At 37.7% G+C, this 26,979-nt stretch overlaps 1 protein-coding gene across 11 annotated transcripts in view; it reads right to left on the bottom strand.

Annotated features, from left to right (window-relative positions):
- The window catches only part of PCLO (piccolo presynaptic cytomatrix protein), a 367,054-nt gene that overhangs the window by 141,440 nt on the left and 198,635 nt on the right, over positions 1 to 26,979 (bottom strand). For 10 of the 11 annotated variants that reach the window (XM_074573366.1, XM_074573367.1, XM_074573371.1 and 7 more), the window contains exons 7-8: positions 11,344 to 13,552; positions 5,935 to 6,083 (exon numbers count right to left, since the gene is read on the bottom strand). In XM_074573366.1, coding sequence (XP_074429467.1) covers positions 5,935 to 6,083; positions 11,344 to 13,552 — 2,358 coding nt within the window. The remainder of the gene's footprint in view (positions 1 to 5,934; positions 6,084 to 11,343; positions 13,553 to 26,979) is intronic. The other variant, XM_074573369.1, reaches the window with a different exon arrangement.

Below are 26,979 nucleotides of genomic sequence, written 5' to 3'. Positions count from 1 at the left end.
TTAACCAAGGAACACTGCCGCTCATAAACTTAAATTCATGTTGTTTTTAATTGCTCTATCTTATCTTTCTTTAGCCAGATTGCTTTTTGAATAAATAATAATCCAATAATATTCAACACCATATTGTACATGATTTGCTGACAAATATATCAGAAAATATAGACCGTCTCCTATTTTAGTCTATTACTTCCTCATTACTTTCACTTCCAGAATTTTATGATAAGTATAAATCTTGGTGATTCATATAGTTATGAATAAAAGCATTAAAGTTTATTAGCATTCAGGGTAGCACATTATTTTTTATTGTTGGTGGGAATCAGTACTTAAATTGAACATGTCATCAGGCATTTGCCTTCAGAACAGTATTTGTCTGAAAGTGGCAGAGTAAATAGGAAAAAATAGTGGTTGCTGTAAATAGATAATGGAAAGAACAGTTACTTTGGTTTTGATGGGTTTACTTTAACCACTAATGCCCGTATCTATCTATCTGAAATCTACTAGTCCATTTGAAACCCTGTAGAACACAAATTATTTTGTGCTGCCAAGTGTTCATACCTAACTTTCACTAAAAGTGATTTCTCTTCACCTGAGTATATGCTGGGGGCCCTTCTAGCTGGCTATTCCCCCAGTTACCCCAGTGAAGACACAGAGGGACCCCACTGAAGTCGCACACTCACGACAGTGTAAATCTGTGCTACGGCGCAGAAGGGGCAGTCCCTCCGCTGCACGAAATGGAGCACATGTAAGTCCCCGAGCCCAGATTTAGGTCACAGGGCAAAAGGTGACTCGATCCCACTTATTTGCTACAAAAAGCCACAGATTCCTGCCATCTGTCCTTGCCATGGAGATCCTTTCCTCATCTTCCTGGGAGCAGTCAGTATGCTTGAGAAATAATTCTTGCAGTTCAGCACTGGCAATGCCACCCTCTTGTGATCACAGGCACATTTTGACTCTCCAGAGTATCGTCCCTCCCGTTCTGCTTTTTGAGCTGACAAGGCACTCAGGTCACTTTTTTCTGCACATTACTCAGCGGGCCCTTGGGGGTTGCATTCCAGTGAGTTAAATGAAAACTGGACTATACAGCATTTCCTCCAGGAATTGAAGCTCTGGTCATGTGTTTCATGTTATTAGTCAGCTCAAAGCCCCTCCAAAAAATGGAACGAATGGCAAATAAATGTGCTGAGGTTTTCTAACACTGTTACAGAATATCTGTTTAAATATACACTTTATTTTCCCTTCGTTTTTTTTACACATTTTGTATGACAAAGAAACTCTACCGAAGCCTCATACATGGGAATTTTACAAGGTAGAGAGGACACTTAAGAAGAACAGATTTCTTTAGTACTGCATTTTAGTTTAAGAAATAAAATGCATCAGGCGTATTTTAGTATTCCAGGCAAAGCCCATAGCAATAGCTATAACGTATTATCTGGCCTTTGGATCAGATCATCAAAGCCACAGTAACTTCTGGTTTTAAACGGTGCTGCACCTCCACTTCCACCGATGTCTTGGACAGGGCCTGAGAAGGTGAATGTCAGCAGCTACACCTGTCTGGAGTCCTTTAGGAAACACAGTCTTCAAGGGAATTATTACCTGAGTTAGGTATCCAGGATGAGGTGGATGCTCAAGGTGATGGTTTAGGCAGTATCTATCCTAATTTCCAAATACTGCAGGTACTTGCGTGATCACACAAGTCCTGTGAAAGCCGGCACCAGGAATTTCCACAGCTGAGGTAATCCTGCCCCTTTGGACCGCTACATTTCCGCCGTGCAGAGCAAGAACGTCAAGCTCTCTAGAAATCCTAAAGGTGGAAAGTTCTCTCTACTGATAGATCCCTGATGACAGAGGTATTTTGCAAAAGAAGTATTGAAGAAAACCTTAAAAAAGACAGTGTTCCTGCTTATTAATAAATTGCAAAGCATCTGCAATTAAGTCAATACAGAACTCACTTTTGGTTTAGAAGTCATTCTGGCATGCAGCGAGAACAACATTTCTGGGTGACTAAAAAATGAGAAACTGCCTGCTAAATTCCACCTTGAATTGCAGCGAGGGGGTGGCTAACAAGTCATTCATTAGACTAGCCATTTTAACGATTGCACTAAATTTGGACATGTCCTATTTCCCACTGTATTTCCAGAGAATCTGAATCACAAAATGCCTCCCCATCCAAGCCTTGGAGAAAGCAGTTTACTACAAATTAAAATGACATCTCCTAGGGAGCTGGAAAATAATTAAAACTAAGCAGTATGGACTTACAAAATGTGGAACGAAAGTTTGCAAGTAAGCTTCTGGATCTCTGTCACAAGCAGTATTTTCTCATTTTAACCCCACTGCTCACCTTATCGCCTATTTTTTGATAATTTCTAAATATGCAAGTACCCCTAAAAAGTCGTCACTCAAATTTCAAGGAAATGGTACAGACCCATGAACGAAGACAAGCATATACTTTTTGAAGGCCTTTAGAAATAGGTGATTAACATTCAAAAGGTTGCATCATCTAGAGCCCTTGCCTTCTTTCTGTGATCAGAAAACTCTGGCCAAAGCGAACTCATGACAATACACTGGTATTTTGATGAATTTGGGGTTTTATTCTTCATTTGGGGCTTAAAAAGACCCACCTGTGGTCACTGGAAGTTCTGTATTTAAAACCCTTCACTGAAAAGCCACATATCTCCTGTTAATATACTCTCACTGTCTACCTCCTTGTCACGATCTCTTACTCCCCTGGCACATCCTCCTACTGCTCCTTCCCAACCTGTTTGGAATATCCAGTTTAGTTCAGGATAGACGAATAATTTTCACAGAAAATAATCATAAAAATAGCCCTGATGTCTGGAGATTTGAAGAAGTTGCTGGTCAACTGGCAGTGACCTAGCAAGCTGCTGAGGTCAACAGGGATCAGGGAGAAATCTGCACTAGGTTATGAACTGATTAGCTTTAAACCATGTTTACCCTTCTCAGGCAAGCAATTCAGAATCACGATATCAGGAAACAGCTATTAAAATACTGAACTGCACTGGAATTTAATGTAATTTTAGGATACTATGTAGCACCACAGGAGTTGCTATAGAAACAAATACATTTTAAAATTAATAATACAGTATGTGAGCCTAATCCACTAGTTTATAAGAAATCCATGGAAACCTGGAAGTTTAGGGCTGTCACTCCACTGCATTCTTACTTTAAAAGCCCAGGGTTGTGCTTTATTTATAAACTTGAATTGCACAAGCTCTGTGGGACGTAATCAAGCAGTTCTGATTTCATCTAGTAAGGAAATTGATGTTTCACGCGTCTGAAACAAAATCTTCTGGAATACAAATATCATAGTGGTCAGTAAAATATTCACATGTTTTACAAAGGGGAAAATACAAATAACAAATTTACAGCCAATAAGTGTTATCTGGAAACTTTGACTGATTCATTACAAGCAGATTAGTGCTACTGATGCAAATTCTTCCTTTTGTGGCTGGTTTGCCCTCAGTACAGGATATTAAAGAAGTTGCAATGGCTTAATTACTACGCTAACTAGGAAACTCACCCCAGATGATTTCAGGAAAGCCTCTGCAACAAAAAACGCTTGGGGTGGAGGTGGAAGTGTTCGGATGGTCAGGATGAAGAATGAGTTGCCATTTTTAGTTCTAGAGTGCTTGGTCACTACAGCTCTCTGTGCAGGACCGGGTTGTGGATACAGGAGACGGACGGCGTGGGACAGTGAATTCACTGTTTTGTTACAGAAGAGACAGGACTGAAGAAGCCTTTGGGGAGCGTTTACTTTGCCTCAGTACACCCATTGGCCTGAAAATGGTTTATTTTTCTTGATAGCTTTAAAATGTAAAATGAATGCTAAAAAATAGAGATGTTAATATGGATTTACTTGCCTCTACTGCTAAGCGTTTTACTTTCAGAATTCAATGTGGAGCTAATGAAACTTTTTTAAATGGCTCTGACCCTTTTTATCTTGTCTTAAAGTAATTTAATTTCTGGATGTGTCTGAAAACGTATTTTTTAAAGTTATCTCAAGCAAATGTTCACAGAGGATATTCAACATACACAAGCTCTTAGTAACATTTTGACAAGCTAGATGATGCAGAGATGGTGAGAACTGGCATTTCTCCCTTCCGCAGGCACACTGACACTATTTTGTACCAGTGGGTGAATGACTAGGTAACCTGGATGGAAATAGATGAAGAGGGAACTGTTTAAAACTCCTCCTTCCACATCACTTTTCTTCTGCAGAGGCTTTACAGGGCACCACACAGAATTATTTAGAACATGCTCACCCTCCAGTTTCCACCCCAGATTTTAGAAAACTTTAAAAAATGCCTTTGTCAAGACTTTAAATGTGCTCTATTTCCATATGAACATGGGTATATCACAACAACTTCAGGGAGAAAAAAAATATATTTTCCTTCTGGAAATAATGCAGGAAAACAAGAACTCCTAGGCCCCTTAACCTTCCTCCCAAAAAATTTTGATCAAAGCCTTTCAACCGCTCCTAGTGTAGTGCTATTTATACGAGAGAAAAAACAAAGATTGGACCTTTGTGACTAGTAACTTGCCCTGCAACTCTTTCCCAGGGCAAAAGCTCTGGAGTGCTAAAAGTTGAATACATCTTACCGACCACCTCCATATCACAGAGCTCAGGACAACAGCAATTCTCTTCTTGGATAAACTTGATTTTCAAAGCAAATTTTTAATTTTACATGACAATGTTGTAGTGGTCAAATACAATTATGTATGCTCAGAATAATGCATGTTTCTGAAGAAGATTAAAGTGCTCAGATAGGCAGTTTTTCATCTATTGCCAGTGATATTAAGAGTTGTGAAGACTCTAAAACACCCTTTATCCTCCAATAAAATTGGTTCATAGAGTGAGTTATTTGAACAGATTCCTGTAACACCTGTATCTTGTAAAACCCTCTTTCTCAACAAGAAATGGGCAGGCTCAGTACAATCTAGGCTGTGTAAATCTCAATATATGCTAAACTACAGATAGGAAAAGAGGGAAAAATAAAAATAAATGGCAGCTTGTCTTGCAAGATATTTGATTTCTAACTTCATAACCCTACATCCTTACTTCATAAAACCTACATTCTATTGTCAAATGTCAGTGAAAATGCTCACCAGCAAAAAAGTTTTGAAGGCTGCATGACAGTAGGATATTCCCTTTTGTACATTATCTGAGGAATTAACATGAGCAACGTAAGCTACTGAGTACCACAAAGGGGCTGTGCAACACCTTCTCTTGCATCCACTGCATCTCATGGAAAACAGAGTTTAATCTCAATCAATTAGTAAAAATGGTAACTGAAACAATCAAGTGAAGACCTTAAAGATTTGAAATATATAAACTTCCTTAACACAAAGAGGATATGTGACGGTATACTAAGGTGAACTAGATTTCAAAGTTGGCAAGACTGAAAAGCAGAATTTTTCTTTCTCACTACAATAAATGAAGCATTCTAATTATTAATTGATAAAGTCTTATTCCGTAATTGATCACAGACTGTTAGGATTACGCTGACCAACTAAAAGCGGGAACAAGTGCCAACAGGACAAAGCAACTCATTTCCTTAAATTACTAAAAGAAGGGGCTTGAATTTGGATGGGATAAAGCTCATAAGGTGAAATAGGACTAACTGTTTTATTTTTTTTATTTTTAGTTTTAATATGAATACCTAATGTATAGATAGGTCTGGTGAGCAGATTATCTCATTTCAGGTATGTTTCAAAAATCAAAAGACAACCTGCAAAATTAATACTGAATTGCAGATAAATGTTACTCTAATTTCATCATCAAGTACTGATGACAAACACAGGTTCAGCAGCACTTGAGCTGAATGTGGCTTGGATTTGATTAATCCTGTAGTCCCTACACTATCAGACAGTATGATTAAATTGTCAAACATTTATAAAACTAAAGGCACAGCTTACTTGACAGCTTACTTGATCTTGGTGTTGACTTGGTGGTCGAGAATGGGACAACTTCTCTGGCAGCCTTCTGTCGAGGCCGTGTCCGTTCTCCAAACGAGATTCCCTGGGCTTGTCAAACCAATCTGTTTCTTCACGACGGAGATGATAGGCTTTGAAAACCAAGGACAGGTCAAATGTTCTGATCCAGTGCTGGGCAAAGGGCAATAATGTGCACTGTGCATAGCAAGCATGCATAGTGGTTACTAACTGGCCATGCAGCTAAAGCAAAGTTACAGGCGAGACTTGAGACATTGAACTCAGGCATAATTTAGCTGTAAGTGATACAGCAAAGTCAGCAGATTCTGTTTATGTCAAAACTATGGATACTAAATACCAGAAGAAACCCACTGCCTGGTGCTATAGCCATTTCCTTTCTTCTGGCAGCTCAGAAATACACTGCAGATTTCACACATTTCTAAATCGATTAAAAAAAATTAGTCAAATTAGTTACTTTGAAGTAAGCTAAGGAAAAAAACCCAAAACAAACCCAAACCAAAAACCAAATCAAACCCCCAAAAACGAACTCTCAAAACCCAGCCTTCACTAATTTCCAAACTTCTGAACTGGATTTTGTTCAAAATATTTTGGAAATAATCTAGAACTACTTATAAGAAAATTGAGACTCCTTTATGAAATCAGTATAAATCAAAGCAGATATGATGCAATCTATACCCTTTGTAATTCTAAGCAGAAATATTGCAAGTGTTCTCATTTTGAATTCCATCCCCCGATTTTGCAGTATGAACCTTCTTTGTGTGCGGAAAGTTAGCCAGAATGTTCTTTCTGCAATAATTCTATAAGACTAATGTTCTTATATTTGCAACAGTTTTAAACCTGTAAAAAATCTATTGTGTTAAATACCTTTTTGAGATCAAATAACACCGTTTCATTGAAATCAGTTTTCCAAATATACATATTTATGCCTACTCACTATTGGGTCAATTGACATAGGTTTCACTTCACTGGGATCAGAATAAGCTCTTATGTCTTTAATAATAATTCCACTATACAACATACAGATTTTCATCTATGTTGCCCATCAGTGTAAAGCAGAACAATATGCAGCTAATCAGAATGTAATGAAAGTTTGAATTTTATGCTTTAATAAGCAAGCTAAATTTGGAATTCAAAGAAAGACAATATTTGTTTCAGCAAAACCACCAGAAATTGCAAACCTTAAATAAGGTCAGTTGTTGCTATAGCAACAAGAGCGAATGCAATTGTTCTGTGACACAGAAGAGAATTTAAAATGAAAAACGGTAGTGGCATGCATAATCTTCTCTATTTAGTTGTTAAAGTAAACAGAATCTAGCTGGTTTAACAAATTGGAAAAAAGTTTAATAGGAGAAAAAAATGTTTTTTTTCATTATTATTTTATTAAATTTCTTCAAAAAGAGGAATAATATATATGCATGATTTTTGAAAAATAATATTTTGTATGTGGTAAAACCAACATCCTATATAATATTAGGCCTTTGGACAATTCTTAATCTTGGTTCAGATATCATGCAGTCTCTCCCTTCCTAGCTGTGCACAAATTTGATCTAATATGAACTGGTTTGAAAATACTATTTAGATCAGCATATATGAATTAAATAGAAACTTTATTAAAGGTTGATGCTTGTCTGGTTAGGGATTAGTTATTGATTAATTGCTCTCGATAAACCATTATGATCTAATACACAAATCTTTTATGCACATTTACGCCAATTGACTAGTGCCTGCACGTACCAGGCTGGTTCATAACTCATCCCGACCAAAATTCTTACTGAAGCCTACATGAAGAAACTAATGCGTTTTTCTGATCCCAGATACTAATGCTGACTATCACAATCTGTCTCATTAGCTGAGCAGATGAAAGAATATTTTTTTTCTTCTCCCATCTCAACTGAAATAACTTTTGCTGGATTTCTTGTTTAGAAAAGCTAGCACATTATATAGAATACCATAACGCAGTTCAGACTAGCCTGCGTTTTTATCAGACTGTGATGAATGCGAGTATTTTATATTAAATTTAAAAAGGTATGTATTTATGTATATATGGACACATACACCCCACACTCATGGACACACACACACACACACGCTTATTTGGCTTTGGGTTGATTAGTTGGGATTTGTTTCAGCTGGAAACCTGAGAACAGCCAAGATGAATCACTGACAGTCTTAGAGGATACATCTTTTTTTCTGAGACTAATAATATGCAGCCAGATGGTTCCACCTGTAAAAAACTCCTGCTGGAGAGAATAAGGTCCCATGCTGGTAATTGCACACAGTTTAACAAGGTGAAATTGAACTCCAGGCTGTGGAGCCCAAGAAACTTGATCAGAGAACTAATAGTGATCCCTCTAAATCCCACAGATGAAAAATTACAAGGGGTCAGCTGTGTTAATGTCTTGATGTCTTCATACCTCCATTTTAAACTCTAAACTCTATGGTAGAACTAACAAATTAGCATATATATATATAAAAAAATCCTTTAGGTGAGAAAAGGTACATTTTACATCTTTTAATCTGACCAGCAGGGACTATTTACATTCTAGTTGAGTTTACAAGCTAGTTGAGCACTAGCTTCAGCATCCTTGAAAATTACTATCTATGACATACTTAATAGTTGTGGAAACTGTGGCAGCTTTGGGGTTAATAAAGAGCTATTTGCTGGATCAGACCTTTCATGGCATTCAGAACCCTGAGAAAATACCAGATGGTTGAAAGCTCAGAATGCTATTTATTTTCAGTGGTAACCTCTGGATGTTGTGCTCTTTTGACATTAAAGACATTTTTTTAACCTGTTTGATGCTTGGAATCCTGGTGTAGGTACTACTTATGGCTGAGCGTGGTTTTAAGATTTGTTATAGCATTTAGGTATACTTAGTGAAAAAGAGGTGGTTTGGCCTCAAAGTCCTATTTGTATTCTCTTCCAGTATTTGTTACTGAATATGACTCTAAAAATGAACAGAAAGTCAAGCACATCTCTTAATTTGAACTGAAGAAAAACAATTTAAATTTAATACTTTGACTTACATTAAATTTTAAAAGTCTCTAAATATGAAAATTCAAGCTTTAGCACAAGAAGAGTTTTCCTAAGATAGACTGATTTCTTCTAATGAAATCTCATGAACACCATGCAGTAATTGTTAAAAAAAAGAGAGAAAAAGCAAAGAAAACTGCGTTAAAAGGCTAGATGCAACACGTCAGAATAACTGTGAGGGCACTACAGTGAGAAATGCAGCCTGGAGAAAGGAAGGCCATAACTTTCTGAAGAACTGTAATTGCTTTTTTGGAACATTTTTTATCTTACACTCAAATTATATGAATTATTTTCAATTCAACTTACTTGCTATTAGACAGCATATTTGAAAATGTCATGAAACATTTTGATTTCCCAAGACCTTAGATAAAATGGTGCAAAAATAAGTTCCTTGTGAAGAAACAAGAGCTTGACAGAAATTAGAAAAATAATGCTGAAAGGGGAAGGCCTGGTATTCAGGGACATGTCAATCTAATAAGGAACAAGTGAATTGAGTTAGAATACTTCTGAAAGAGTGTAACTAATCACAGGCTAATTTAAAACTAAAACATGTTCAATCTAACATGTAACATGTATGCCTTGTAGAAATACATAACAGAAACACACGGCACTGTAGCGCAGAAATATAATTCCCTATGACCTGCTTATATGAGGTAGAATAGCACAAAATAGGCTTTTTTTGGTCCAGTTTGGTTCTCCTTAATTTTTGTGAGGAAAGCCCTACGTCTTTCACAATGTGACACTAGAATGGCCCTTAAAAGTCACAAATTGAGTTGAAACAAGATAACACCTATTTATTTAAGAATGATATGAGTTGCAAGCTTTAATTATAGGACTCTGTGTGCTAAGAATTTAAGAACAGTGAAAACACTTAAAGTTCTGATAAAAATAAAAAAGCTGATGATCCTGAACCTACTCTGAAACACAGACTTCATGAGGAGTTTGTAAATATACAGGCAATATGAAAAGAAATGTTTGGACTCGATGATCTTAAAGGTCTCTTCCAACCTAACAAAACCCTTCAATATATTGTAGTATCGGGAAGGCAAATAGATTCAATTTTCTAATGCTTATGAAAGATTCAGCTTATGTAGAAAAGCAATAATGCAATAATAAACACTAAGGTTAATACAAACCTGAAAAATAAACCATAGTACTTCATAATCATGCAAATGTGTCTTTTGAGACAATCATTGCCATTTACAGACAATATAGCGCATGCAAAGTCTCTTTTATTGTGCAGTAAATACACATGAGAAAAGTTAAGGGAGCGCATACAATTTCAAACATATTAATTTCATTTTCTTTCAAACTGCCTTTATGCTTTTTAAACAATTTAGAATATATTAAGTCTGAACTGACTCCAACAAAACTGATACATAATTTGCAATTATTTAGTACTTAACATCAGCTTTAACATTCTGCGGTACTTATTCAGAAGAAACATTTTTAATTGCACCATTTATAATACACCAGAAAGGTTCCTTTCATGAACCTAAGTGAGATAAACTCTTGTGCTTATTTGGCAGACATATTGTATGGGGTGCATATAAAACCAGCTACGCTGCATAACCCATCAATAGAAGTAAAATACTTTATGCAAGTTTATTGAAGGATGAGATTGTCTTGCACCATCCAAATGACAAATTATCTTACATCATCACAATTCTGAATGCACAAAAGTCAACATGACAGGATGTTTTCAACAAACCATATGTAGAATGTTATTTTGCTATCACGTTAAGCTCTATATGGTTCTAACACACAATATGTACTTAATGAACATACTATTTCTATATAAATGCAGGTCTAAAGTGGTGCATCGGGAGATGGAATTATCAGTTCTTGAATTCTATCATGGAATTTCATGCAAATAAAATTACTGGAGTTTTTCAGAGGATTTGGGATATTATTTCCAAATCCTAACAAAAACTATTGCAAGTAAGTTCAATGATTCACAGTCACTGCAGAAGGCTCCACATAAAGACTGATGGTAGGATATGTATTGTACATGGAACACTCTACACAGCGTCATTAAAAAAGTAGACATCAACAAGTGAAAAGGAAAATGCACAAGCAAACCAAAAGGAAAGCAAATCAACAACAATACAGTGAGCATGCTACAGTAACTTAACACCACCCAGAAACTGCTATAAGGATAAAATAAAAAATATCAAATAAAACAAAACAAATCAAACCCCAAAAATGTAGATACACAGAAGATGCACCAAGGAACAGAAAAAAGAAAAAGTCTTTGCAGTATAACAGAAATTAGACACATGCATAGAAATGAGGATTTGCGTTGTGATAGTAAGATACCAGTCTGAGGCCTAATTTACCTTCACTGTCTGACATGGCATGCTGGAAGTCATCCATGATGAAGGCTATATCTCGATCATAGCCTCGAGTCCGTGACTCCTCCCTCATATGTTGCTGGACCTCAGGTAATGAATGGCTCGATCCAAACTGGTCCCTGGTATCTGCAGATATTGGCGGCAAGGGTCCAGCTGCCGCTCTTGCCATTCCCATTGGCTGGCCAACGGGACTTAGTGGGCTCTCTTCCTCTGAGTTCTGTGCTACTATCGGGATCCTTCCCCTGCTTTGGCTAATAGGTAGACTGGTGGGTTTAGTTCTTCCAGAAGGTGCTGCATGGCTAAAGGAAACATCTAGGGGTTCAGCTTCTTGAGCTTTCAGTCTTAAAGAAGAACTGGAAGAATCCCTTTTCAATGACAAATCAAGCCCATAAACTGAGGAGGGTCTAGATGAGGGCCTAGATCTACTACCACTGCTATAAGACTTGTCTGCTTCTTCTTGTAATGAGGATCTCATTGTTGGACCTAGCGCAGTCCCAAGGCTTGCTCCAATGGATGAAGTCAGTGGTGGCCCCATGTATTTCTGTTGGTCGGTGATATTTTTTCTAAGGCCAAAAGTGATATCATCCTGAAGAAGCCTTGCCCTAGTAGTGATTCCCCCAAGTGTTGAAGTGCTAGAAGTCATATAGCTTGAATAGTCAGGCTCAAGGTCTCTGCTTTCTTGGATAGGTGAAAACTTTGTTAGTTTGGGGTCTATCAAAGCTTTCTTGTGTTTTGACTGCTTCTGGTAAAGGAGGGCTGCTGGGAGCTGCTTGGCAGCCTGTTTCTCAAGAGTGAGCCTACCTATGCTATATTTCTCAGATTTTGGAAAATGCCTGTAGCTACCCTCCGCATGGTAATACTGTGACAGGCCAGCCAGATGATCAAGACTTTCTGCACCTCTACGGAACTCTTGTTTTATCTGGTGTTTCAGAAGTTTGAGCTCATAAGGGTCCTCCATTGGGTCTTCATCAGCTTTAACATAGGAATGTAACCTAGAAGAAGTTTGCAGTGGTGCTAGGAAGTCTGTCACTTCTTGTGCTCTCCTGGCCTCCGTTGTGCGAAGCAGTCGATCTGTTTTGGTCAGATCTTTCTCATGGAGGCTAAAACTGGAACCAAGTGCTCCTGTTCCTTTAGTAAGTTCTCCTATATCATCAATCAGCACATAATTTCGGGGTGTATGGTGGTGGTCTATATCTGCATAGAATGAATCTGCAGATATGCTTGATATAGGGCTGCTGGCTATGCTGTTTCTCTCATCTAGTCCTATCCTTAAGTCCAAGGTAGAGTATTTACTGCCCAGCTGGGAAACTGCATAATTATTGTCAGTAGAAACTGGTGCTATCATGAGAGGCTGATTGCGAATTACATCATAGTTTGTTGTTATCTTAGGCTCCAAATATAATGTAGTTTGTCTTGACTTTGGCTGTATCACCATCATCTGTGATGGGAGTTGGTACGATGGCTGTTGAGATGGTGGAGGTTGAGCCTGTGGAGTATAGGACATAGTAGCTCCTGTTTGGAAACCTGTCTGGGTCTGATAGGGTGAAACCTGCTGGTGATACAAAGGCTGCTGCTGTTGGTAATGTGATTGCTGGGTGAACTGAGTTGGTGCTTGAGTAGGCAGGGCAGGAGATGAATACTGATATTGAGCATATGGGCTTGTAGCAGGGGCAAACTGTGTTTCTGGCTGGGTTTGTGGTGGCATAAACTGGTTGAATTCTGTCTGGGGTGCAGTACGTGGTCTTTCCAAGCCATGCTGAGTTTCTATTCTGGTTGACCTGGTATTATTAACTTCACTGTCTGACATATAATCACGTTCTTCTGCTACTCCTTGGAGATAGGCACGCTCTCTCTTTTCTCTTTCTTTCAGTAACGCTTCTTTCCTCCTATTAATTCCCATTTCCAAGTATCTCAGCTTGGCATCTATTTCTTTTTCCTCCTCATCTAGCTCTGCTTGCTTCTTCCTAAGTTTGGCTGATTCACGTTCAACCAGATCCAATTCCCTGTCTATATCCTGAAGAATTTTGGCTCTGGCCATAGTGTTGGTCCTACAAATCCTTCTACGTGAAACCGATCCCACAGAACTATATGGCGACTGAGTTCCTGCTGTTACTTCCTCTGGAGGTGGGTTGGGCAGAGTCCTCTTCACCTTCTTTTGAGTGCCTGATGGAGTTATGCTTGAAGAGCCTTTTGTCTGCAACAGAAGAAACAAAACTGAATCACTATTCTGGACGCTTGATCACAAATTAATGACAAGGTGTTTAAATTTTTTTCATGGTATGGCTGTATATCTTAACCACATAATTTCTCTAATGGAGAGGAAGCTTGTGGTACCTGTGAATAAGCAGCAGAAAATGGCATGAAAAAATGCTGGCAGTCTGATAGAAGTGAGGAAAATAAACAATCTAATGCAAAATAAGGGTGACACTCACTAGGACTTTGTTTAGCCTAGACTGAAAAATCAACTCTACGTTCTTGAAATTGAATTGACTGTAATTTAAAAGTTATGTTTTTTTATCTCTGTATACTTATACATAAACATATACAATGCATGTATGAGGGAGGAGAATATATATAGATCTATGTACCTTCCTTTTACTTAACATTTAATAGAATATACGTATAATTATAAATGTATATATACACATACATATTCATATATAAATATATATATATAATCTGTACAACTGAATAGAAGTCTCTGAGCCAGACAATGAGCGCATACTGAGCAGCTATAACTTTTACTGAAATCCAAACACCAAAGTAGGACTTTCTGGTGCCAACACACTTGGTAAAACAGGTAGTTCTTAGTCCATCTTGTCATTTTTTGCCTCACCTCTGCTGCTATGTATATATTTTCAGGCAATATTCTTGTGCTTTACAAAAGTCGTGTGAGCTTTCTTCAGTTCACTGAAGACTTCCTTAAATTAAATTTGTTCAGTTCCAAAGCTACAGTTTAAAACTTTAAAAAAGTTAAACGGTATAAAACTATAGGAATCTAGTTCAGTACAGATGTCCAGACTTCCCCACAGTTAATGTTAGAAGGGTGATTCACCCTGACCCAAGAGAATTACCTACCTTAAGCTGATGATTCATTTTTTGAAGGTGCCTATCTCTCTTCATCAACTAGGAAAGCAGGCAATGCAACTACTTAGATGCAATCTAAACTGCACCCTAAATTACTAGGGTTTTTGAAAGGTTCTTTTTAGTTTTGAAGTTAATTTAGGCTCCCACAAAATGTAGATAGATTAAGAAGCAGGACTTGAATGATTTTGAAATTGCATCCTAACTCCCCAATAGCTTCTTACGCATTTTGCTTTAGTAAAGGAAAAGGGATTGGTCTATACACATGCACTAAAAATAATCACCTCAGCCATTACAGAACCCAGCCATGTTAACAGCAAAATGTGGAAACACTTTAGCACAGTTTAATAAGGGAAGTAAAAAGAATATTAACCAACTTGACTTTTCTGCCTCTGTAGGCAAGCACAACACTTTAGCAAGCATTAGCTGTTATTAATTAAAAATTAAATTTCTTCTGAAATAAATGCTACTTCACTCAGATAAGAAACCAACAAGATTAATTTTAATTAGGACTTTAAAAATCACTGTTTTCTCTATTTGTTCTAATATGTCATCAACAAATTGTAAAAGTTTTTAAAAAGTGTTGACAACCCTCTTTTGCCGCTCCTCTGTTACCTCACCTTAGCAAATCACAATAATCAACACATAATTTGTCATGGATCTTTAAAGAAACATTCACTACCTTTTCAAGTGCCGTTTAAGCTCTTTTCATCCTCTTCATTTAAATCCATCAATTTTTGCGTGTTTCAGATTTCAATAAATGCAATTTAATGTTGTTTTCAGCTTCCCATGGCCATTTCCCAAACCCATGTTGTGCCAACAAATCAAAGAAACTAATTTTCTCTTGCTCAGTGTGTACTTATAATCAAAGACAAATTAATCATCTACAGTAGGTCTAGTTGACTATTAATTTATATTGTAAATTCAGTCCAATACCACTGTTATTTCCCCCTCCCAAACTGAAATAGTAATCACAGATGGTAAAGCAGTCACAGATGGCTACTGGTATTGGGGAAGAGCTATTAATAACACACTCATTAAAAGGTCTATAATACTTTATGGAATTATTTTCAGATGACAGTTAAATTGCTAATCCCAATGCCGGTTTATAAGGCATTTTATTGAAAAAATCCACATCCTGTTTTTATATCTTCGTCTACATATAAAGAAGCTCAGACTAACAGACACTATAGGAAGATGTACCACTTGCTTTTGAAAAAGTATTGACAACCTCTAGTTTTCAGCTGCTATTCTTAGAAAAGACAAGTCTTAATTACTTTTACTTGATATTTATATTGAGATAAGAAAAAATAAATATAATATTTCAGTACTCTGATAAAATGTGTGGGTGTTTTTCCTTCTTCCTGGATATTCTTATAATCAATTATGTTCACATGCTACCTGGGAACTGCATTAATAGATTTAAGGGACGCTCAACTGCAGTATTTTGGCAGATTACTTCAGAGTAGTTGTTGAATTCAGTTTTTGCATTTCCTTTGAATTTGTAAACTAACAAGGAAAAACAACAAGCTAGGGCTGATCTTCACCAAATTCTAATGTCTTTACCACAAAGAATTGGGAGTGGAAAGGAGTAATTGTGCTCTCTAGCCCTATCCCTGTATTTTTGATCCCTGTAACACACCTATAATGTTATGCTCATTTTAGGTTTAAAGTATCCAAAGAAAAGATGGTGCAGAAACCTTCAGAAGGCTACTATGGAGCCAAATTAAAAACCCTATCAAATACAGGCAGGTATTCTTAGGCTTTACAATTACTGGCTAAAGGCTAGGTTAGGTGTCAGACAGGTGACCTTAGCAAGCTCTCTGACTGAATAAGCCACGAAGTTTTCCACCATATTTTATCACTTTTTCCATTTTCTTCATTCTAACCCATTAACTTCTAGCTATCTACTATCCCCTTCATTAATTTTTAAAAATCAATCAGTCTGTGTTTAGCAAATGATCACTATAAATGCTGAATGTAAATCTCAAGAACTAGAAATAAATTATTCTGCTTCTTGTTTCGTCATGACAACCTTATAAGCATTATTACTTTATTGCTGACCCTTGTATATGGAGACAATTTCACAGTACTCTGGGACATCCCTTCAGGATGGACATAATGGTAATCAGATCTGCTTCTGAGGAAAACCTGACCTTGCTAAAATATGTCCAAAGCTTGTGCTTTAGATAAAGCTACTGCCATGTTCTCCCCAATACTACAGAATAAAGAACTGAGGAAGAAACAATCCTCCCCCTCCCCAACCAATTTTTAAGCTTAACAATATTTTGATAATAGAGATAGGGGAAGAATGCACTCCTCAGTCTTGCAGTTCAATGTGAAGATAACATCACAGTGAGGAACTCCAAACGCTGAGCCGAAGGTTGCGTGCAAACATATTTAGCAAAACCTTCCTTTTCTGCCTTGCCAATACATGTTAGTCTTGATGTGCTTCATCTCCTCAGTTTTAATTTTTAGAGGTCGTCTGGACAAAGCTTTGTGAACCCTGTTAAACTGTGTGGTGACTTTGGAATAATGTCTTTGCGATGACCATGCAATTCCTTGTGAAAATACTTTTTTGTACCTATTTTTGTCTCCTCCAGTTGGATGGCATTGCTGACAAGGCCAGCAAGACTCAGATCCACTACGTGAATCAGTCAAGCAGTAGGAAATATTCACATGTTCCACTGTTTTTTATCTGTTTTAAAGAGACAGTTTCCTTTGGGAGACTGAATGGTTCAGGAGGTGCGTGGCAAATTTCTACCTCTAAACGGTGCATTTGTTTCTATTTACTCTTATCTTTTTCCCCCTCTTTTGATAGAATCACAGAATCATCTCAAATGAATTTGTTTGAATATGATATGGTGCTGTTCTTGTATCCTCCTCTCTCGCTATTCATGCTTGGGTATTAGCTTCATTTGCTCAAAGAACTGAGCTATGACACTCGGGCATACAATTCGTACACTTCTTGCATATTTTGGATTTTAGTGGCAAATATGCAATCCCTAATTATTCATTGTTCTTTTAACATTTTCTGTGATCACAACACAAACAAACTTCTTCTGTCCTCTTTAGAGGACAAAATAGACAAAATGACAAAATAGACCTGTATTTATATATATGTATTTGGTAAAAGTACAGACAAATCCTGCAAATAATATATATATAATATGTATACCTCTATGCATATGCACAAACTAATTACAATTGTAATGACAACATCCTTATTAGAGTTTGCCACTACTAGATTGTCTATGTAATAGACACAGAGATGTTAGACTACCTACAGTCTGTGAGGCTATGAAAAAGCAAAGATAAAGTGGGTCATAACTGAAGCCGCTCCACTGCCACAACCTTCTGAAGACTCAAGAGCATGGTGGAAAGCCTGTTCTACACTCCAGAGGAAGAAAACCTTACTCTCTGCAAGGTAAGGTTTCCTGAAGCATCTGATGTTGACTTGCAAAAGATTTGAAAGTTAGCTGTACCAGAAAAACAATGCAAATATTTTTTGTCTTCAAACAAGGACTATGCAGACAATAAGCTCGCTCAGCAAACTCATGATTAGCATCAGTTCAAGAGATGCACGCTGATGTGTTAAATGTATTACCAGGAATAAGTCATTTGCGTCTAGAAAAGATGTCAAGCAGCAGAGGGACAGAAATTACTCTCCCATTCTGAAAAGAGGTCACTTTAGGTGGGGATCAATGCAGGTTACTAAGGCAGCGATGACGTGAAAGGCAAAGCCTGTGATGTAGCTTTCTCTGTTCTAGCTCTCACATCTGGGATTTTTCTTGTATCAATATACTCCCCAAAATCAACCCTTCCAAACCCCCAAAACTCACAGTAAAAACTGCAGTTGTAATGAAGCCATTCGCCTTATAAAAGGCTTCATATGTGTTATTCAGTATTACAGTATTCGCTCTTCATCATTAGAAATGCATAAGTAAGAACAGTTAGAAATTTTGTCAATTCATTATTTTAAATATTCAATTTACTTCTAAGAATCTACGAAAATCAGTTATCACTCATTAAGGACCTTTTGGTAATTTAACAGTGTGTTTAAAATTGCTTGTAAATGAAACCTAATTCCAAAAGATAGTGACATAATACACTAATATTAGACGTTTTGTAGCTTGTCCTGTGGACCCTTCTCAACTTAATATCTACTATGTGGTAACCACTGACTAGAGGGGACAAGCTTCGTTAACCCTTGGCAACAAACATTAGGGCAAGAATATTGAGAAACTTCTTTCCACTGACTAAGGCTGACATGGAGTCACTTTTATGGCATGAAGAACTGAACAGTATGGGAACCCACCTCTAAAGCCAACAGGTAAAGTGAAGCAGCTGAATTGTTCATGGTAAGGAAAATATATTAAAATACGTATTTATAAAAGATAGTCTTATCAGCGTTGCTGAGAATAGAGTAATACATGCTCTGAACAAATTCTAACTGTCAGTAAAAACGCACCAGGCAACCTGTACTGCCTTGCCTTGTGTGCCACTGCTGGCAAGGGGAGTGCAAGATGAATCTGATGAGCTGAATTTGGCCTAGTGTACGGGAGGGAAATACCTTGCTTCAGGAGAAATGTACTAGAGCTTTCCTTTAATGTAACTCTTGTCCTTTTCATTTCTGGAAGTATTTTGCTCTGGGGACTGAGCAGTCAGACAGAAAACTAGTTTCTAAATCACTACATGGCAGCACTGCAATGTCAGTCAGTCTGATTTTCTCAGAGTTGTTTGTTGTTGGTTTTTTTGCCCACCCCCGTCCCTCCCCCCACTCCTTTGGAACCTCTGTAAAGATAAATTTCTCTTCTGTTAAAACCAATATAATTTTTTTTGTCTTTTCCAAAATAATAAGCATTTTTCAGAGGTTTTTTTTGCTTTCATTTGTGCCAGAGTCACTCATTCCTCAGATGAGCAATTCTGTACTTTCCATCCTCTTGCTCCTTTCATTTTCTCTGTGAAATTGTTTGAAATTGCCATTTTCACTTCAAATGCAAGGGGAACTGCACAGTACACTTAACAGCTGATGTGACATGAGGTATCAACTTCTTTCCTCAGTTAAACACATAAAAGGCCATATGCTTCTTTTGATCTCAGGGGGAGAAAGGAGAAATTCAATGGAAATTTGATATGCAAACTACAGACAGATGTGGCCCTTACACAGTGATTTTCAAAGGGATCTAAACCTACATTTCATCTACTTTATGTAAGTAGGCATAATAGTTGTTCTCAGTTGTTTGCATAGAAGAGGTAGTTTTACACAGACTAACCAATTTGTGATTCACTTGGAACAGGACTGACAATTTTTGCCTATCAGGGCAACGGGGCAATTCCCTCCTCAATTTCTAATAGTAAAGATTAGAAATAACAGTTTAAAACAGGAGAAATACATCAGAGGAAAATCAGTTTGTGAGAAGAATGAAATCCAATGTTTTGAAACTTTGACTTTAAATATTGTAACTGCAACAATACTCCATATGTGTGCATTTAACTGATTTTAGACAACATACATATTGTTCAGAAGCTTATGTTTTCATTTCCTCAGCTTATATCTATACCGTTTGCTTTTTAAGCTCACTGAAGAACAGCAGTCTCTTTACCCATTGCCTTTAGTACAATTCAATACTGTTTGTAATTTTTTTTTCTTCCATAGCTTAAGCCTTATACAAAAGGGAAACATTTCTGGCTACCTTATATACTAACATTATCTTCAAAATTCACCTGAAAACAATTATTTTTTTTTTATTCTTTATTTCTTTTTGCCTCTGTTATTCTTTGCTACTTATCTTTGTAATCATATTACTTATCTTTGCAAAGTGCTCTGGGAGACAAGCTTGTATAAGAGATTCACTGTCCAATTATATTAAATGTATATAGAATTACACGTATTTCAGTTACTTTAGAATGGGGAAAAAATCTCTGGCAGATTGATTCAGACAATGGGCATCTGTCAAGTTAACAGAAAGGGTCAAATCATCAGAGTTGAGCACCACTTCTGCATTGAAATCTCTGTACTGAATGCGCTCAATACTTTTCCCACCACTCAATCTCCAAAAAAGAAAAACAAAAAGGAAAACTTGGGAAAAGGACGGAGAAAGGGGGAAGGAGGGGACAGGAGAAGGGAAAACCCTTATCCTCTAAACAGAAGAACATGGTTAGAATTTCTTCTCTAAATGACAAATACAGATGTCAAACTTTGTTATACCATATCCTGGGCTGCATAGAAAGAAGCGTGGCCAGCAGGTCGAGGGAGGTGATTCTGCCCCTCTACTCCACTCTGGTGAGACCTCAGTACTGCGTACTGGCTCCAGATTGGAGTACTGCATCCAGCTCTGGAGCCCCCAACATAAGAAGGACATGGACCTGTTGGAGGGAGTGCAGAGAATGGCCACAAAAATGATCAGAGGGATGGAGCATCTCTCCTATGAAGACAGGCTGAGAGAGTTGGGGTTGTTTAGCCTGGAGAAGAGAAGGCTCCGGGGAGACCTTACTGCAGCCTTTCAGTATTTAAAGGGGGCCTACAGGAAAGATGGGGACAAAATTTTTAGCAGGGCCTTCACAACAGGACAAGGGGTAATGGCTTTAAACTTAAAGAGGGCAGATAGAAGGAAGAAACTTTTTAGGATGAGGGTGGTGAAATACTGGAACAGGTTGCCCAGAGAGGTGGTAGATGTCCCATCCCTGGAAACATTCAAGGTCAGGTTGGACGGGGCTCTGAGCAACCTGATTGAGTTGAAGATGTCCCTTCTCATTGCAGCGGGGGTGAACTAGATGGCCTTTAAAGCTCCCTTCCAACCCAAACTATTTATGATTCTATGATTCTACAAGTGACTTGAAAACATTGGAGGAAATATATAGCTGCTATGTAGGCAATACCTACTGATACTTACAAAATGTTTGTCTTTATATGCTTTGTACTAAAATATGTTAAATACTCTTAAGTATTTTATTTATATATCAGTATATTTAAAACTATCACAGGACTTCACAGAAAGAAAATGGTATTCAAGCACTGCTACAACGTTGTTTTTTTTAGTACCAACTGAAGTTAGTACTCTGAGTGCTACAGTACTATAGCCCTAATCCATGATCAAAGCCTGAATTTGATAAAAAATTCAGATTAAATACTTCTGTCTATGAATTAAAATCTCATTTGTAAATTATTTGTGAATTTTAGAAGATAGTCCAGTTTTTGTTTAAAAGAAAAAAGGATCCAAATGTATGGATTTATCTAGATGCTGTCTTCCTCGTGACTCATGGAAGAGGTTTCTGATGCACATTCTGCTTTTGACAACCCAAAAGATTATGCAATAAATGATGAAACAGAGGATAAGGTATATGGAACTCTACGTACTGCATAACAGTAAGTTGGACAAGAGAAAGACTGACTATATGGAGAAACACTAATGGCAAAGCTAGAATTGCTGTGAGGTAGGTGCTTAACAAGATTAAGACAAAATCTGTAGATTCATGGTGACTATGTACTATACTATAATATAGTATACTACACTATAACATAATTGATGTTTCTCAGTCAACCATCATTTCTTTTTTCCCCCTATTGTTTCACTGACAGTCTAAGAAGCATTTTACATAAATACAGAACTGTAGATACTAAGAACTTCTCAGCCTAACCTCTGGAAAGTTACCAAATGTTCTATGAAGTGGATGGACTATTTGACGCCTGTGCTAGGTGAAGATACAAATATTGTTTGCACATGATGCGCTCTGTCTCCAGCACAGCCTGGTTTTGGGTTTAACTAACTAATGACACCGAGCTGCACCTCAGTAATATGTTCTGATACAGAGGCGATGTGATTCTGCCATTGGCAATTCAAAACAGTTACATTAAAGGCTAGCGTAGCAAAGTATTAATTGTTAGCTTCGGGATTTGTTGATCATGAAGCTCTTTTTGGCAGTAGAAAAAAGAAACCAGTCATCTTCATCTTGGAATGACAAAGTCCTTGGAATAAATCTTTTTACACCTAATGCAACATCCTTAGCATGGGCTCATTCACTCATTGTAATTAATAACACACAAATCATTATATGTCACTCCCCTCAGTCAGAATAATAGATTTTTTTGAAACTCAGATTTCATCTATGGAAAATTTTACTGGATCATAAAGAGCCTTTTCCCAGTCAACGAGAACATACTTTAAGTTCTCTTTCTTTGCAATCTAACAGAGAATCCTGGCCAGCAAATACTGGTGAGAAAAATTCAGAACAGTTTATACTTATCAGTAGGATATGCATATGCTGAATTAACACCATCTGTTTTCAACTGATATCAGACTACTTTGCAAACTTTCAGCTACAATTAAAAAAAAAAACAAACCACCAAAAAACCTCTGTCTCTGAAAGACAGAAAATAATAATCTTGTTTTACAGGAAAAAAACAAACAAACAAAAAAGGTGTGAGAAAATCTTGGCTTTTTCTGCCTCTCCTTCGTTACTGACTTCCTTCAAAGAATGGTAGCTGAGACTCCACATGCTGTGCCACAGCCCTTGTTTATTCGCAAGAGTGAGGATTCATCTGCCCAAGCGCAGACATAATGTACAGAGCTAATCTGAGCTAGTCCTCCAGACTACTGAAGTGAAAGAAAGTGCAATTTTTCTTCAGCTCACTCCAGAATCACACCTGTTTCTCTTACTGACTGTAGAAACAGCCACATGTAACACAGATGTCACCTGTAAATGTCTCAAGACAGAGAAGGTCAGTCCCACTCCCAGCAGTCGCAGCAGTTTGAATTCTTGCTTTTGGCTCCTCATGTGGGATCTGTTTGGTAGCAGAGTTTTTATCCTTTTCCCTGTGCAGGAATCTTGCCACCTCTGCAGTTCTTCAGAAATGACACCTCCCCTTGGCAATCAAAGGCTCTGGGCTTGGCTCAGTGTGATCGTTCAGGCAGTATTTACTTTATTCTGCACTCATGATGCTTTACTTGCCTGGTCTAAGATTAAAGGTGGCAGAGTGCGCGGAACCCTGATTAATCACTTTCTCTAAAACGTGGTTCATGCTGGTGAACAATGGCCATGTAACTCCTGCTGTAAGGCACAGATTAGACAAACTCCCCAAGTGCCTAACTGCTTAATTCAGGCCTTTCTATAAGCAGCACAGCCGAGCCTTCTCTTTGGCTTTTCTGCTCAGCCCTGATTTCACCTGTACTGCTGTGCACCTGCAGAACAGCCTGCATCAAATTTCTTTCCCCCTCTTTCCATAAGTGCCTTAAAATTTACCAGTATAACACATTCAGTTGTAGACAAACATACTGCTTACTCTGCTTTGGTACCATGTATAGCTCTGTAAGGCTTTTCGAGTTCTGTAAGGACCAATAGTCCTTACACGGTTGTCAAAATCCCAGTACTATGCACTATTAGAATAGAATAGAAATAAAAGGCAGCACAGAAACAAAAGGAGGTTTGTGAAACTCTCCTTGGTCGCTGCTGCCCAGCTTCCAGCCTTCACTCCATTCCAACAACTCACCAGCTTTCTGGTCTGCAGCAAATTCTGCACAATCCCCTCTGCCTCAGGTGGACAAGATGCTTTCTCCATGAGCTCAGGTTCTGAGTCCATTCCTCTCTCTTCTCTGCAGTTTCTCAGTGTCTCCCTGAAACTTCCTTTTGCCTGAAACTTTTTTATTTCCCCTCTCCTTCCACGTCTCTTTTCCTGAAGCACAAGAACTCACCCTAAAATATGCTCAGTTGCTCCCAGGGCAGGTGCAATCTCCCTCTCTCTCTCTCCCCAGAAGCTTCCAGCCAACCCAATCCTCTCCCTTTTTAAAGGAATGTAACTAAACCTGACAACAAACACAGAATAGATCGTCTGCCACAGATGGCTTAACTTATGAAGTGTGAAAACCACTCACAGTATGTCCAGATTTTCTATTACACTTTTTCTACAGTGAGAAAGTGTACTAGCCAGACCACACAAAACCCCATATTTCCATTCTTATTCTCATATAATAATGGCATTTCCAGTTAGATAGAAACCCATTTCTAAGTGACACAAGTTAAACAAAGCCAAATAACCTCTCCTCCCACCCCACCCCAAACCCTGAAAGAGTCAGCTTTTCAAAGAAGGCACTAATACTTGAATAAACATGTACAGAAATTTGCCATACAGATAAAACCAGAACACCTTCTCCTGCAAGAAAACCAGCTTTCACTATGTTATCTATTTAAATTTATACCTCTTTTTTTCCAAGCAAAATAATCTTTTAAAAGGCATGAAACCGTTTTTTTTAAAGTTTACTTTTTTTCCCCTGTTTTTCTTGTATGTGTATTCTAGAGTCTGTTGATATTATACCAGATTTAATCCATGGAGCTGGGAAAGAGAAGTGGCAAATGTCTCATCATTTCAGAGTATTTAAAACCAGACTGGAGATCAGTACCAGCTCTTCACCAAAGAAATCCAGTCAAGGCATCCAACTCAGTCTTGATTAGGACAACTGTGAATAAAACTGGGAGGAAGTCCTGATTTTTAGAACAACCTCCATCTTTTCTTTTAAGTATAAATGGATATATTTTTTATACCTGATTGTTTTAGCAATTATTAAATATGGTTGATATGACTAACACAGAAATCTAGATTCATTTTTAGAAGAGGAAGTGTTTCACTCCTGGATAAATTCAATCAGATGACAGCCTTGCAGGCAATGTGATATTTAATCAAACTGTGTAGGGTTGGGGAAGAAGCAAGCAGTAACCTTTAATGAATTTTCTACCTACTATTTTAATAGCAATTATACTATTTTAGAATCATGACCTTCCTCTTCCCATTTCTGCTTACTGTGACAAGCAGGACATGAAGATTGAAATTTGGCAAGCTTACTTTTAAACACTAATGAAGTTAAAAATAAGGAAAAGGCAGTAGAAAAACAGAAGTTAATATGAAAGATGTGCCATTTGCAGTTTCTAAACCTACATTTGTATCAAAGAAAAGGAGAAACAGAACTTAAACCAACTGCGATGTTTCAAGGCACCACATAAAAACGAAAATTCTTACGGTTGACTTGGAATCTAGGACATACTTTCACTGCAGATACACAAGGAAAAAGGTTCTTTTTCCCCCCTCGTTTTCAGAGCCCCTATTATTTGTGTTCCAAACCATTCTTTGTCAATCACTGCCATAGGTCAAAATAAATCTAAATACAAACTAGCTCTACTTGATTACATGCATATGGACTATACCAATTGCCCTAAACGTGAAGTGCACAATGAATTTTACTATAGAAATACAGAAAATTAACAGTAAAAGATGTTTACAAGATGAATCCACATTTGGGTTTGTTCTCTTCTCTGTTGTATTTGTGTGTTGTTCTCACTGTTTTAAAATTTCTAGTGACACTTATGAGTCTGAAGTTAATCTTACAGAGTAAACCCAGAGTTTACAAAGAAAAGAAAATCAATGAAACCCTAAAATGTATATAATCATCCAAATGCATATTCTAGACCAGTGGAAGAGTAAGGGCTGAAAAAGTAGTCCAGATCATCCATACCAAATGGCTACTGAACATACTAGTGACATTTTAATTTCACAAAACATCAGGCTTTACAGTCACGTCATTGAATCTTGTTTGGGTCCAGATGTATCCATGGGAAGTCAAATAATTGCTCTGAAGTCTCACTCTGATGTTCACTGTGGCCTATAGTCGCTAAAGGCACAGTGTATGGATACACTTACTTACATACAAGAAGTGGCAGGACTACGGAAATGATTGTCCCCCTGTACTCAGCACTGGTGAGGTCACACCTCGAGTACTGTCTTCAGTTTTGGGCCCCTCGCTACAAGAGACATTGAGGTGCTGGAGTGTGACCAGAGAAGAGCAACGAAGCTGGTGAGGGGTCTACAGAACAAGTCTTAAGAGGAGCAGCTGAGGGAGCTGGGGTTGTTTAGCCTGGAGAAAAGGAGGCTGAGGGGAGACCTTATCCCTCTCTACAACTACCTGAAAGGAGGCCGTAGTGATGCAGAGGTTCGTCTCTTCTTCCAAGTAAGAAGCGATAGGACAAGAGGAAATGGCCTCAAGTTGCACCAGGAGAGATTTAGATTAGATATTAGGAAAAATTTCTTCACCAAAAGAGTTATCAAGCATTGGAACAGGCTGCCCAGGGAAGTGGTTGAGACACCATCCCTGGAGGTATTTAAAACATACGTAGATGTAGTGCTGAGGGACAAGGTTTAGTGGTAACTTTGCAGTGCTAGGTTAATGGTTGGACTTGATGATCTTAAAAGTGTCTTCCTAAAGGTCCATTTTATAACTCTATTTATGGGTTCAAAGCATAACTGTTGTGTGCAAGTGTGATTTACCGAAGATCTACTCCCTAAAGACTAAAAAAGGCAAAAGTGACTAATGGTTCTTAGGTGGTGAGGATGTCAGAAGATATACACCTCTCCAATACAACGACAGTTTAAGAAAACCGTATTGCACAAAACAAGAACAGTGAAGGTTTTACAGTATGAGGATAAACAAGACAAGAACACTTGTTAGTTAATATTTAGTTGGAAAACAGGAGAAAATGGCTGAGCATGAA

This window comes from Larus michahellis, chromosome 1 (assembly GCF_964199755.1).
Source record: "Larus michahellis chromosome 1, bLarMic1.1, whole genome shotgun sequence".
In the NCBI taxonomy this organism is placed as follows: domain Eukaryota; kingdom Metazoa; phylum Chordata; class Aves; order Charadriiformes; family Laridae; genus Larus; species Larus michahellis.
Note: the sequence above shows the minus strand (reverse complement) of the source record. Positions and strands in the feature narration are given on the sequence as shown.